The sequence below is a fragment of the Drosophila tropicalis genome, unplaced genomic scaffold (genome assembly GCF_018151085.1).
Source record: "Drosophila tropicalis isolate 14030-0801.00 unplaced genomic scaffold, ASM1815108v1 contig_169, whole genome shotgun sequence".
NCBI lineage: Eukaryota > Metazoa > Arthropoda > Insecta > Diptera > Drosophilidae > Drosophila > Drosophila tropicalis.
The window spans coordinates 158,093-172,846 of NW_027172614.1; the positions used below are offsets into that span (position 1 = coordinate 158,093).

The 14,754-nt window shown below is 39.5% G+C and overlaps 1 protein-coding gene across 1 annotated transcript in view; it reads left to right on the top strand.

Moving 5' to 3' along the window:
* Tet (Ten-Eleven Translocation (TET) family protein) overlaps positions 1-14,754 on the top strand; it is an 82,845-nt gene that overhangs the window by 17,758 nt on the left and 50,333 nt on the right. Inside the window, 1 exon segment of the mRNA XM_068283801.1 lies at positions 1,862-1,999. Coding sequence (XP_068139902.1) covers positions 1,862-1,999 — 138 coding nt within the window.

Genomic DNA, 14,754 nt, shown 5'->3' on the forward strand with positions numbered 1-14,754 from the left:
CTTGCAAATACAGTAGTGTCAATGATCTTTCTTTCTCTCTCTATCGGCCCCATTGTTAGTCCCTCTCAGTCTTGCTTTAATGCGCAACTGTACTGCCACCTCATTGTATCAATTTCCACCTCAGACACTCGACAGCTGACTAAATTTAGACGAACCAACCCCAAGCATCCACAATTTGTGTAATCCCAGACATAAGCAACACCATAGCAATGACATCGACACAGAGGCTTCAACTCCATCGTCTCTTTGTCGTCATTATTATTATCTCCATCATGATTGGGGGGCTGGCACGCTTTGCACTCGGTTTGGTTCGGTTACGTTCGGTTCGGATTGCCTTGATATTGCCTTAAAAATAATTACTTCCGAAACGAGAACTGCTTTCCCCATACTTCTCTACCAATTGCATCTCCAAAGTTGATGTGACGTGATGGCAACATGTGTGCGCGCCTGCGCGTGCCAACATTGTAAATGCAGCAGCTCCAACCATTGGGATCTGGGATAGCATGCAAGTTCTGGGATCTGGGACCTGCGATCTTAGGGATCTATAACGTCGCTCATTTACCGTTAAAATGCAGCGGCTGTCACTCAGCCTGCACTCCCCATCCCAGCCGTTAATTTAGCCGAGACAAGGGCATTCCAGAGGCACTCCTGCGAAGCTGTTACGTCCATTTGCCTTCATCTCCATGCCATATGTCGCCTACATCTTTCATTTCAAGACATCCGATCTATTTTTGGGAAAGGCGCGACTGCGCACACATGGAGTTATGGGGAATAGCTGGGGGTTGATCGTCACAAAGCGATTTCCATTTCATTTCCACACACTTCGTCTTGTAGTAGTTTTCCCGTTCCCAGCTCAGAACGGTACTTTGTTTTAATGACTCCTGTCCGGCGTTTTGAGACATGCCTGCGTTTTAGGCTCTCGAAACTATTTTTATTTATTAATGTTCAACCGGAAATAGATTTTCGACTTGAAACAGTTGCAACAGGCGGTTTTGTATTCTATGCTTATGGAATTATGTGCTTTTCTGTTCCATCCAGACACCTACTTCATTACTTTCTTCCTTCCCTTATACACAATTTCCAATTTGGAGTCAATGACATTTTTCAAACCATATAGTAGACTTGCAAGACATGAAAGAGGTTTTATATATAACATGGCTTCTATTGTATCGAGAAGAACAGCAAACGTTTTAACACTTGATTTAATAATTGGTAATCCAATCTTGACTGAATCTCAAACAGAGCTCGAACGTTTCCAATGTATTTAAGAATAATCTTATTATTTATACTTTTTCTTATGTTTTTGGAGATACTTATTTCTGTGCGTTAGACACTGTTGTACCAGTATTTTCGTAGTTTTATTTTATGACATATGTATGTTGAATGGATTTATTAACTAAATCTGATTGGAACAACACAAAGCTTTAAGGATGATAAGTTTTGTTCAAGTTAGGTGTGGTTCGTGTCTTTGCTAAACATGAATGCCTTTTCATTTCTTCGAACCCGTTTAAAACTTTGGTATAAAACATTGCTGACATAGCTTTCGACGTTTGTCCGCGGTTCTGACATTCGCTTCGGATTATCCAGTGGCGCCATCTAGCTGAAGCTTTTAAGCTGATTCATATATGAGTGCTAAATAAATTATATTTTACCGGTAAAATAATCGTAACTGGCAAACGAAAAGAAAGAATTCCGGGATTTTGGTATTACAAGATCGGAATACCTATAAAAATTGAATAAATCATTAAGGGGGATTGCATTCTAATAACAGTCTAGACATATTTGTTTCAGTTTTCATCATCGCATAATTTAAACAAATATACTTTAAGCACTTATTAATTTGGCTTAATTCTAAATTTAGATTGTCTACGGTACTGATGGACAACCAGTTCGGCCTGATACAAAACGTGGACGTGGAAAAGGAAAGACCTCCAGCACGGGAAATGCTGCTGTAAACGCTACAACTATAGCCACTGGCAATGGAACACCAACATCTGGGGTAAGTGTTTGGCGGGAATAATCGTAATGGTAGAATAGGATTTGGAAGAGGTGATGGTGATTATTACAATGATAATGGTGATGATACCTATGACGAGTACATTCGCATAATCCATGGTCACAAAATTCAAGGGTACCATTAAGTCACGCGATGGTGCGTTAGCCAAATGTGCTGCGCCAGTTTATATCATGTCTAGCTCCAGCAGACGCCCGACCTTAGGCACCAACACCCGACGGCATATCATGCCATGCTATTTTGGCGGCGAACGCCACATGCGCTGTAACATTTTCCACGTCATCACGCCGGTAAGGTCGGCATCGTCATCATAGTCATTCGGCATCCGCATTATTTGTGCAGGCAAATAGGTTGCGGCTCGGGCTTCCCCAAACGAAAGGCAGACAGGCCGCCAAACAGCCAATCTCATGGCATAATCCACCGCAGGCAGCAAGCACCAACTGAACATCGCACTCAGCAAGCTGCTGAGAACTCTTGGGGTCACCATCTCTGCCCTTTTCTATCTCTTTCTCTCTAGTGCTATCTTCGTGGGCGAGTAAAAAAGTCCAAAAACGGAAATAAGGGACCAGCTAACTTTTTCAACGTCGACCTCTCTATACTCTGTATTGAATTCAAATCAACCACATACTCAATTTCGATGACAACATTCTTGTTGAGTGAAATATCTGCAGTAGGTATTGTTGGATAAGATATACAATTAGATGCGTACAATGAAGGATAAGTTTGCATTTTCTCTTACGTAGCAAAACATCTGAGCAAGGAAAGCACTTAACAAGGGTATCAAAGGAAATAAAAGCGAAGGAGCACAGACAAAGTTACTATGGCAGGCAAGGGCACTTGTGCAGCAGCGACATGCCGCACGTACCAAAAAGACAGACGCCCAGACTAAAGCCAGTCATTCAACTAGCTAGCTACTTAATGTCTGAGGGCGAGGGTCTCTCTGATATCTGGTTGCCGCTGTCGCTGTCTGTTTATCCGTCTGCCGTTGCTCTGGGGATTGGCAACGAGAGGCAACATCCACAGTCACAGCATGGCAGAGGCAGTTGCCATTGACTTTGACCTTTGGCTGAGGTTTGGCACGCAATGTCGTCACTGCCATTGCCAAGTCTGGATTCTCAGTCTGGGTTTGGGTTATTTCCGCTGTAGGCTATGGGTCAACCCCTGACATGGGAGTCTCAAGGCCGAATTATCCTAAAGAAAGAAAGTCTTCTGAATCGAAAAATACAATAAATGCCCTTCGTGATAAATATGCTCTATCGCATAGAAAAATCTGCAGTCTTAAGTCAGTGAAATCAAAATGAGTACTAATGCCAGTTTAAAGTGGTTGTAAGTATTATGTTATTTTGATTCAAATTTCTATGCACATACATATGTACATACATAGACATGTAGCTTCAATCTATAGATAAGTCTTGTCGAATTTTATCTTTGCAACAGTTTTATTTATGTCTGCTGGTTTTGATGTCGTTATTTTCTTTGGCATACACTTAAACTCACAAGCACACAAAAAGGCACATTTAAACAGGGGTACTCAAACACTTGACACGCTCATAAAATTCGCCAGCAACGTCATCCTTTCCAAGTATTACCAAATACATACCAACGGCAACAAGTCAAAAAAAAAAAAAAAAAAAAAAACAACAAGAAGTCGAGGAACACCAAGCAGGTCTCTGGTCTTGGACCGTTGTCTGATTCTGAGATTTCGTGTGGGTGTTTTTCTGGTCTCTGGCTGTATTCCTTTAACGATGGAGACAACGATTGCCTTTGCCTCTTGAGCTTGACATTGAACAGAGCTTCTTGCGGTTGGGACTTTTGTTTTCCCGTTCTCTCTCATCTCAATTTCCATGTCTTTGTGCCTTTGGCAGTTTCCATGCTAGCTGCCTTTTCCGGCAACAGTTGCAAAGTTTTCCCTAGCGCCGAAGTAGAGAATGTGAAATTTTTGGTGGCCCAGTTACACGAACCACCACCGCCAATATCAACACCAGCTCCTGGTCTGCCGACTGATACGAACAGAAGTTACTCCCGCTGCGATTTTGGTCGCCAAACTCGTGGCTTGTGACCTTTATCGTCTGACACATAAAGCGAAAGATACGATGCCAGGCCGAAGTTTGTATACCCTTGTATCACTTGAAAATAACAAAATGATTGATCTGGAGTTCTTAGCCATCTGCAAGCCATCTGCAGCAATTAAATAAAATAAATAAGCCTCAGGTATTGGGCTTTCGTTCTGATCCATGCACATACATGGTTATAGATACTTCCTTCTATGCGTTTCACGCACTGGCAAAAAAAAAGGAAAAAACATATATCCATTTTGCAAGAGCATCCGAACGGTGGAAAAATGACAAACAAAAAATGCCAAAAAGAGATCGAAATTCCAGAGCCACCACTAACAGCAACCGGGTATCAGATTTACCAAGGACAAACCAACTGCATTGCCATGGTCATGGTTTGGCGGCATTCATGCATTGATGTCTCGGCTGCTAGAGGCCGCGTGGGCATCGTAGTGTTGTTAGTGGCCTTCATGTTTGCATGCAGCTTTACAAAGTTTTTTTTTTCGGCAATCCAATGTTAGCTGTTGTTGGCCATTGTTCATTTTTCCTGGTGGCCTCGCCTAGTCCCTGACTTTGTCCTAGTTAATGGTCAATTGCAACTTGTTGTTTCGAACCAACTGAAAATCTGCATGCATATAAACTGTGGCACTGGACTTTATGAAATTTACGAATGTCACTAAGGTTGCATCGTTGACACAAAGAACGCGTTGACAAAAAATAACTTTAAAACGTTAACAAAAAGAAGAATAAGAAATAAATGAACTTATTTATGGCTTTTGCGCTGCGTTTTCTACTTTAGTCTTACCCACAAACAGTTGACTGCCTGCCTGTCAGTTGCCGTGCAATAGCATAAACGGTTGTCGACGTTGGCGGCAATTAGTTAGCACTTTACCCGGATCACCAAGCCAATGCAATGAGCTTGTCACAATGTTTGGACATGGAAACAGCACAACGATACCAAACAAGGAGACCGAAAAGGAGTGTGCGGAGGAGAAAGAAAACTGGCAGTGTACGTCCACCAACTGGCCGGCAACTTCAATAAGAAACCGGGTGAACGTTTAATTAGACGGCGCCTGTTGCTTTAAAAGCCCCTCAACTGGTTGTAACTTCAAGTTAAAGTCGGTTAGGAATGTCAAACCTAAGACACACCTTGGCCATCAGTCAAAACGACAAACACACACACACACACACACACATACACACAGAGAGAGGAAGAGATAGATAAACATGGCACATGGCCAGAAGGAGCACATATAATCGTAAAAGCCAACATGTCGGAGCGGCGCCAAAACGGCTGCTACTTCAGTAGCAACAACCCAGTGGCAACATCACATCCACCACCAACCGTGACAGCGACGTCGGCGACAACTACGCCGGCGACTCCTACGTGCAATGGCTATACAAGAGCTTAGCTCGTAAAAAAAAAAGACCGACGGCCAGGGCAGGTTGTGCCGGGATGGGTTGGTCTTGGTCTGGGCTGTGCCGCCAACAGCAGGCAGACAAATTGTCGTCCAACTGTCCGCATTGGGTTTACCAGACATACAGCCAGCAGCAACAACACAAACCCGAGAATCGGGCACCAAGTTGGCACTTGTGATGTCCCAAACTGAAATGTAATCGAGACGGCGCAAACGAGAGGCGCGGAGCCGACTGACTTTTGGCACACGCAGCACCAGCCAACGGCAGCACGTGAGCAAAGCAACCTACCCTCCGCCCCCCATGGTCTCTTATGTTTTCCACTGACAGTCGACAGCTTGTTGCGGTTTTTTTTATCTTTTTCCTTTTTTATGAATGGCTACATGAACGGACAGGGGCGTTGCTATCGTTTTGGCTGGGTCTTAAGCCGAACAATGAAAGCGTTGCGAAAGGCCACGCAACAAGCAACAGGCAAAGCTGGCGGCACCTTCATGGTGGCTGCCAGTTATCCGTAATTGAAGTCCATACCAAACACTGCGACACTGAAAGTGTAAAGCGAGGAGGAAGTGAAATAAAAGCCTCATCAACGTTAAGGCCTAGCCATTTCAATGTCATGGCTTCCTTTTCGGACCGCACTTGACACCAAATTCAAGGTCTTTAAAGCCCGACTTCAGTGGGTCAAGGACAAGGGCAGAAAACCAACAGACAGAAAAAAAGGCAAACACAACTTCATCTAATAATAATACTGGATTCATTATAGCAACCAAGGGAGAGCGTGAAGAGGGGCGACATGGCAAGATGAAAAGTGCTGGCTACAGGGCAAGGGGCTTTAACCCTTTACTCTGACCTCCCACTGTTTTTTTTGGGCTTTTGCCACGCGCTCACACTTGACCTTTTGCTCAAAGAAAAAGGGTACAGAGAAAAAAACCTACAGTTCACTCAAATATCCTTCGGGCCTTTTGTCAAAAAGGGTCTGGAAAAATGTTTCTTATTCTGGCTATTTTTCGACTGCTTACTTATACAAATGGATACTTTTCCCTCCTTTCCGCCTTACCTACTTTATCAACTGTTGCTTATTGAAAAGACTAAAACAGCATTTGCATGCTTCTATTGGACTCCGTTTTTTCCTTTTTGGCGGGCGAGGGTGGATTTCGCAGACTAAAGTCTGCGGCATGTCTGAGGCCAACCAAGTGCACATTTTGTCACATTTTCCTTTTGAACGTGGGTTGCCTTTTAGCAAAAAAAAAGTTGATTGACCTTTTGGAGGTCGGGGAGTTCAACAGGCTGGGTCAAGGATTCAAGATTAATAACCTGTCTGTTGATGACGTTTATTAAAATGAAATTGAAATTTAATTTTCTATTTTCTTTGAATTTTTTAAGTGTCATTATTTTTCCTGGAAAGCAAACAACAAAATAAAATTTTATAACTTTTCAGAGAGAAAACCGAGCCTGAACTAAGCCGAATACTTCCGCTTTATGTTTTCTCTCTTTCTTGCAATCTTCTTTTTCCCTACATCCTAGCACACAAACACACACACACACACACACACACACACATACACACACTTTGAGAGAGAAGGGCAGACAAAATTGCAGCAATAAATTTGAAATTCAATTTAAAATGAACATAAATTGCTGAAACTTTTCGAAGCATGTCATTTTTAAAACATTTTTCAACTAACACAGGCACACACAAAAACACACACACATTCTCATATTAATATGTATGTATGTATGTATAAAACACATTAAGCGCTTTAAGGCACAAAATGCTGCCATAAAAATCGTCTGCTCGTTAATTTCTTGTATACTTGTGTTTTTTGTATTTTGTATTTTTTTTTTTTTTTTGCTTTATTTACTGCCTTTTCGCTTGTCTTATAACGACCCACCTACCCGCTTACCGTCACTCATTCTACACCCCACTCACTGCCCCCCACAATCCCTTCCCGAAGCAGCTACAACTTTTCTATATACACTTGATAAATGTGCCTGTTTCATACACACACATACACAGATATATATTGTAAATATATATGTACATACTACGTACATACATATATATGTATATAAGAGAAAGAGAGAGAGAGCTATATTGGGCAAAGAGTAAGCGAAGGAAAAGTAAGAACTTTCAAAAAAAAAAATGATAATAAACTAAATAAAAATTTTCAGAAAATAGACTATTGGATACTCAGCAAAATAGCATTGTGACGCAACACACCACCAACCTGTTCAATGTGTATCTCGAATTTTCTTAACAAATTCCTTTTTCAAATTTTGGAATGTAAAAATTTTAAAATGAACAGAGAACCAAACAAGGTGAAATCCTCGCATACCCTAGATACGTTTTATTCGATAGGTATATTCGTAAAATTGTTGTTGCTCTACGACAACGAGATGAAGGCGACGATGGCATAGCAGGCAGGGGGCGGGCACTAGTAAAGCTTTTCAATTGCCACCCCCATAGAATTGCGCGTCTATAATGCCTTATATAAACGAGCTCTCTTACATACATACATACACATACACATATATGCATATACATATATGTTCTTACATGTGTGTGCGTACTGTGTGTGTATCTGTCTGGTTGCTGGGTCGAATTTGGGGTTTGGGTTGGTCGCTCGCTTTAATTTTGGGCTTGCCTTAAGTGCTCACATGGGGGTTGTTTCCGCTTTTCTTTCGTTTCCGTTTTTTTTTTTTTTTTTTTTGCTTCCTTTTTCTTGCTGTTTTTGTTTTCCATAGCTATTTTTATGATATTTATTTTCAGCGTCGGTGATTTGAATTCTTAAAGTTATCCTATGATTCTTTTAAAAATAATATTGCATACTTTTGTGAAAAAGATGAACGTTTAATTTGCAACCGCCAAACATAAACGTATACATATATAAATATTTATTTCGACGTCTGGTTCTTTGTCTGTGATTAGTTGCAACCCTTAAAATTGTTTAGCATTGCTCATACGACTGTGGACGTAGGCGTTCTTATACCGTGTAGTCCTGAGCTGAAAAGTTTTATGATCGTCCCAACTTGTAAGTTAGATTGACGAATAAATACAGCTTGTTTTGATCAGGATACCCAATTTAGTTATTTTTGTCCATACATTTTCTTGTTTGTTTTCCGATTTAGCACGCGTCTAAAGGATGTGTCTTATTCGAGCCCTTTGACTTATAGAGAACCATATTTTTTATCCGTCTTCTGGCAATCAAGTTTTTTGTGTATAGTAAAACGAAGTTTCTTTGTTTTTCAATATTTCTGAGCTTTTCTTTGTCCTGACTGCAGCTGCAGTATCAGGCATCATTTGTCTGGGCCCCTCCCCTAACACACTGAAAAACTAGAAATAGAGAGGGAGAGAGAATGAAAGGCACAGAGAGAGAAAGAGAAAGAGAGAGAGAGAGAGAGAGAGAGAGATAGTAACACAGTAAGAGAGAAGCATCAGCGTCAACGTCAACCGAAAATGCCAAAACGGTCATAGACATGCCACTCGAACTTTGTCGCAGGCGCATTGAAAATGCAAAAGTCAGATGGGTATACCAGAGAGGAAGGGCGAGTCGTAGCAACAGAGACAAACGCAAAAGGAGTAGATGCGGCAATGGGGAGGCTGGGTAGTCGTCTAGTCTTTGGTCTGGCCTAATGCACATTTGATGGCATTCGCCATTGCTTGATTAGCAATGCGGTTCTCACGCAATGTGGCAATGGGGCAAGGTGGAGGAGTAAAGTACTCAAGTAAGAGTCGAGCAATGTGTAACAGATGAGCATTAAACATAAAGTATAATTAATAAAGAATATGTACATTTAAAGCCCAAAACTTCAACTTCAAAAGGGCGTTAGCTGCAATACAGCTAACACAACAAAATATATACGAATATAAGGAATACGTTTGTATATGTATGTATAGTAGTTACGTATCACAAAAAACTTGTTAGGGTATACAAATTTCAGCACGGTCAAAGGTGACTTGACTCTCCGGTTTATTGCTGTTGTATTTTCGCTTTCCTTTAGTTAGGCTGTTCCTGGTTTAAGTTACAGACGAACAAAAACGTACAACAAAATGAAAATGATAAACTGCAAACTGCACATAATTATGCAATTAAAGTTTGACGTTGTTGTTGTTGCTGCAGTTATTTTTATTATTGTTATTGGCCATACTTGGGCAAAAATAACAACAAGAAACTAACAAAAACAAAACAAAAGAGTTGGCATAAATAATCAAAGAAGAAGCATAAACCAACTCTGAAAAACAAAACAGAAAATAAATGCAGCATCAACTTGCCAGATTCTGCGAACCAGATTATTTCTGTTGCCCTTATGTAAGCAGCAACTTCTTTTCTTTGCCGACCACAAAAGAAAACAAGCAAAAACAGAAGGAGACAACTCCAAAGCAAAGAAAAAAACTAGTGAAAAACTTTTTCACACCAACAGATACTAAAGTTAGCATGGCTGTTAGACACAAAAGTGAGTAAGGCTTTTAAAATACAAATTAATTTCGACTAAAAATATATAAAATTGGAACTAAGGGCACATTGATCAGTTTAATCAATATTCTCATATCATCAGAAATTCTTCTAATGGAGTAAGTTGTCGACTTTGAAATACCTTGCACCAAGTAAATTAAATTTTATAAAGTAAAGTCTTTTCACACTCCCCCAAGCAGTTTCTTTTTACGAATACCAGTCTACACAACAAAAATGGGGGCTCTATTTCCTCTCGAAACGACAGGATCGACTAGGCTATGAAGTCAGTCAGTTTTCTGGCTGTTATATACATGAGTGCAAGGTATACAAACTGTGTGTGCTCTCCTTGTTTTTATATTGCTATTCCATTTGGTTGGCTGAAGCTTGAGCATGCACAGAGGTGAAGGTGAAGAAGGGGCCTTACCAGTACGAACACACAAATTGTGCACATTACCGACGCGTAAAATGTAAAGAAAGAAAACTACGAATATCTTTCGTATGCACGCCCAATTTAAAATTAATTGCCAGACACAAAAGAACATAAGGCATGAGCCGAGGGGAAAGGAGTGGCACCAGGCTCAAACGAGTGGATAGGGCTACATACAAGTAGGTGAATGTAGGGAAGCGAGTGCAATTTTTTTTGTACGTGTTTGTCTGTCTGTGTGTGCAGTGAAGTATGCATGCAGAAAATTAAAATTAATAATTTATATATTAAAACACATGAGAGAAGCCCGGAGCCGAGGCAATGGCTCCACTCTTCACTCCCTTGTAAGCACTCAGCGACTACAGCAAAGGATAGACGGCGGAAGGCACAGAAATGCATAAAACAACAACTACAACAACAAAAGAAATCAAAGTAAATCATTCGTTGTGGCGACTTCCATATACCATGCAACAAAAAAACAACAATTTTAAATTTTTTAATTTTAAAATAAAATTTAAGTCAAATTTAGCATGTCAACTGGTATTGATAGCGCACTAACTTGAGACTAAACGTATTCGGTTGCCAGGGGCAACTAGGCAGTAAACCCAACTCTACCACAAGGGGAACTGCAAAGCGTTTTCCCCATTAACATTGAAAACCCTTCCATCGCGGCCCTTACTCCTCCTTATCACAATCTGGCAGCAACCCCTTTAGTCAGCCACAAAACTCTCAAAACTTCCCCCGCGTGCACACACATACACCGCTGTTTAAAAATTTGCTCCACACATTACATTTAACTAAAATTCCAATTTCAACTCAAAAATTTGAATTTTTTAGTATATTTTTTGCCAGCAAAACTTTTCAAGTTTACCCTTCATCCTGTATACACTTAAGAATAAGCAAAAACTGAAAATTCTTTGGGCCACAACTTCCAACATCTAATCATAAATAAAGAAAAATGAAAGAAGAACAAAACAAAACAATAATAATAATAATAATAAAAAAAACTTTACGTATTTTTTCTCTTTAAACAAGAGGCCATAAAAATTGTTGCTTATGTTGCTTTGAGGAGCAAAGGCTTGTTGTTAGCTAAGCTTGCGAGGATAGGAGAGGGTAGAAACAGGTTTATAAATAATTCACCTGAATGCGCGTATAAGAAATTAAAAAGCAAAAATAGCAAAAGGAAAAGGAAAACAGACAGAGGAGAAGCAACAAAAGCTTGAATGAAGCTTATTGATTTTTCCCCCGGCCAACAGCTTCCCCTCTACAAACCCAGCCCTTTCCCCCTTTCAAAAGTGGAAAAAGGAAAACAGGCAATTTTTATTGCAATTTGCATGAATAAACTATAAAATAAACAATATAAATATAAATAATGTGTTGCCAACAACAACAACAGCAAAATAGCAGCAAAACAAGAAAGGCAAACAAAGAAAAACCCAAGGCGAAATGATCGAAAGGAGCCCGTGAAAAGCGATGGTCCTGGACAGTGGCGGGGGGGAAGGAGAAGGCAAAGGGAAAAGATACATAAAGTAAAAACAATAAGCAATGTAAGAGAACAAAAGACAAAATAAGGAAACAATGGAAAACACAAAACGAAGAACGCAAATATAAAAAATGAGGAAAATTGTTTTTTGCTTTTCTTGCTGTTCTTGTTGTGGCTATTGCTGTTATTACTGCTCCTCTTTTCCACTTGAAGTTTTGCCTTCATGTGGAAATCAAGAAAGAGAAGAAGAAATTTTTGTCGAAAGAAAGAGAAGGAGAATATAAAATAAATTGCATCATAAAATACCGGGCCGAGTCGATTCGACTCGACTGGCGCTTTAGTCAAGGCAAAGAAGAGCATGCGGCAAAGTAAAAAGGCAACACGAGGGAAAAAGTTTACTAAAAAAAAGTAGAAGATATAAAGGATGAGGTAGGAAACGCAAAGAAAAATAAATAGCTAGTCTAAAGCAAAAACAGTTAAATTTGAATTTTATGCAAATAAGGGATATTTATAAGCAATTCGAAAAAAAGAATACAACTCGGTCGGTGGGTCGATATTTATCGGAGATAATTTAAAATACTTTCAAGCTAGTTAAACACTCTTTCATCATTCCTATGACATGCATTAATTAATGAATCCATAAATAAATTTAAATTCATGAACTTACCATGTGATTTCGTTTATGTGTGGATTTCATGTGTTCCATTTCATTTCCATTTCTCTAGAAAACAAAAAAATATATGTGTTATAGTATGAATGATCTTAAAACATTCTCATCAGGTCAGACACCATAATAATCGTTCTCTAACTAGTGGTATGTTCTGAAGTCGATGGAAATTACACACTAGATTTGTGACTATAAGATGTGGCATATGTATGCATATGAATGCATATTTTTCTTACAATTAGATATGGCCCAAACTATATTATGTATGTATGCTCTAGGCGAGCCCAATAGCAGAAAATGGCAATCGAGCAAAAGTGACTATCGTTTCCCAGATATCTGGACATGGTTGCATTAAAACTTTGGATAATTACATAACTTTTATATGCACGTTTACATAAATATATAGTGTGTGTGTGTGTGTGTGTGTGTGTGTGTCACATGTTGTTTGTGCATATAGTTATATATATGTACATATATAAAACATCACAAATGTTGCAGGGAGTTTGGGGCGTGGCTGGCTACCATAATAAATAAACGTACAGTTTACATGTGGCAAGTTAATGCAAACAGACACACACACACACACAGAATATTGGTGGTTTTTCCTGCCCAGGAAAATGTAAAATTAATGCATAAAGTTTACAACGGAGGCAACAGGAACAGCAACAACAAGGACACCACCAACTAAGGCCAAAACGACACGCAGCAAAACTAACAAGAAGTCCAGGCAACTGAAGACAGCAACAACATAAGCATAGGAGAAAATATGAAAATACGGAAAGTGCGATAAAAACTGGGTATTGTTTATGGCTTTTTGTTGATTTTTGTGAAAATTTGCCGTAATTATTACAATGTGGAAGGAGTTTGAATTTAGGGGTCACTGCGGGCCAGGTCAGACAAGGGTTAGTAGCTAAGACAGACATCCGAAATAATAAAAATATGGTAATGATGATATGATGAATACAATATAATGAAATGTGATGTAAATGTTCAAACATTGCCCAAACCGGAAATGAAAATGGCTAATGATTATGGGAAATGACAATAAATGGCGCCAAATCGACCCCAAGGTTGAGGATGAACAAAAAAAAATTAAATACAATCTAATCTTAATATGTTCGAAAACAATTGCGAAAATTTTCAATAACGAATATCGAAACTAGCATGTTTAAGGAGTCTCCGTTTTAATTTTATAGTGCAACATTTGTGCTTTGACTGCTTTTTGTTTACCACCCTGAGTAGGGATATCGGGGGGAGTAAGAAGTCAGAGAAGATGTTGATATAGGTGTGGTTTCACACACAGAAAAAACATTTCTCCGTTTTATTTATTTATTATTTTTGAATACCGCGTCATCCGGAGTGTTGCTTTGGGTTATTTAATGCCAAAAGAAAGAGAAGTTTTGCGAATGAAAATGAATCTGGGAATGGCAATCGGTAGGGAGAGTATTTTATCTTCATCTTTTGCAGTTCAAATGTCGCAAAGTTGAAGATAATTGCATCGCACAGATACAGCCACTCGTAAATGTGAAAAAGCCAATTCACCTCCTTCAAGAACTGGGGCCGCACCTTCACCCACAAGGGACCCTGCCAAGCTCCATCTTTTGCGTCTCCTCTTCCGCCGTCTCCACCGTATTCTCTGTTTTCTCGTTGCTTCTTTTCTTCTTGCAATTTTCATATCATTTAATTAAAATCGCAAATTTGGTACACGTTTTCGTTTTGTTTTTCGTTTCGTTTCCTCTTTGGCTTTTATTTTTATTTTTATTACTGACACACAAAAATAAAAAAAAATAAAAAAAAAACTCAGAAAGCAGAAGAAAAAAAGTGCGCAAAATGCCAGAAAATTAAAAATACTTCGGAATTGAAAACTTGCCACGAATTGTTTCTGCCGTTTGTTGCTACAAAAGGAAGCGGGCGTAACGCCATTAAATTGCCTTTTCGTTCTCCTCCTCCGCCTCCTCCTCCTACTTCGTTTTCCTTTACCACCAACTCCACCTTCCCTTCCTTACCTGGTGCAGGGCTACTCCCTGCTGCGCCCGAGTCATTTCCTTTTTTATAGGTCTTGTATTCCCTTTTGATTTATTTCTGAACCGCAAGTTTTATTGCCCAAAGAACAAAACACAAAAAACAGCAACGTTGAAAATGCAATCAAATGTTATATCCGATAACACCTATAACATAAAGACTTCACCATTTGACTATATTGTCCAGTTTTCCCAGATTACCCAGGTTTTTTAGATTTGGAATT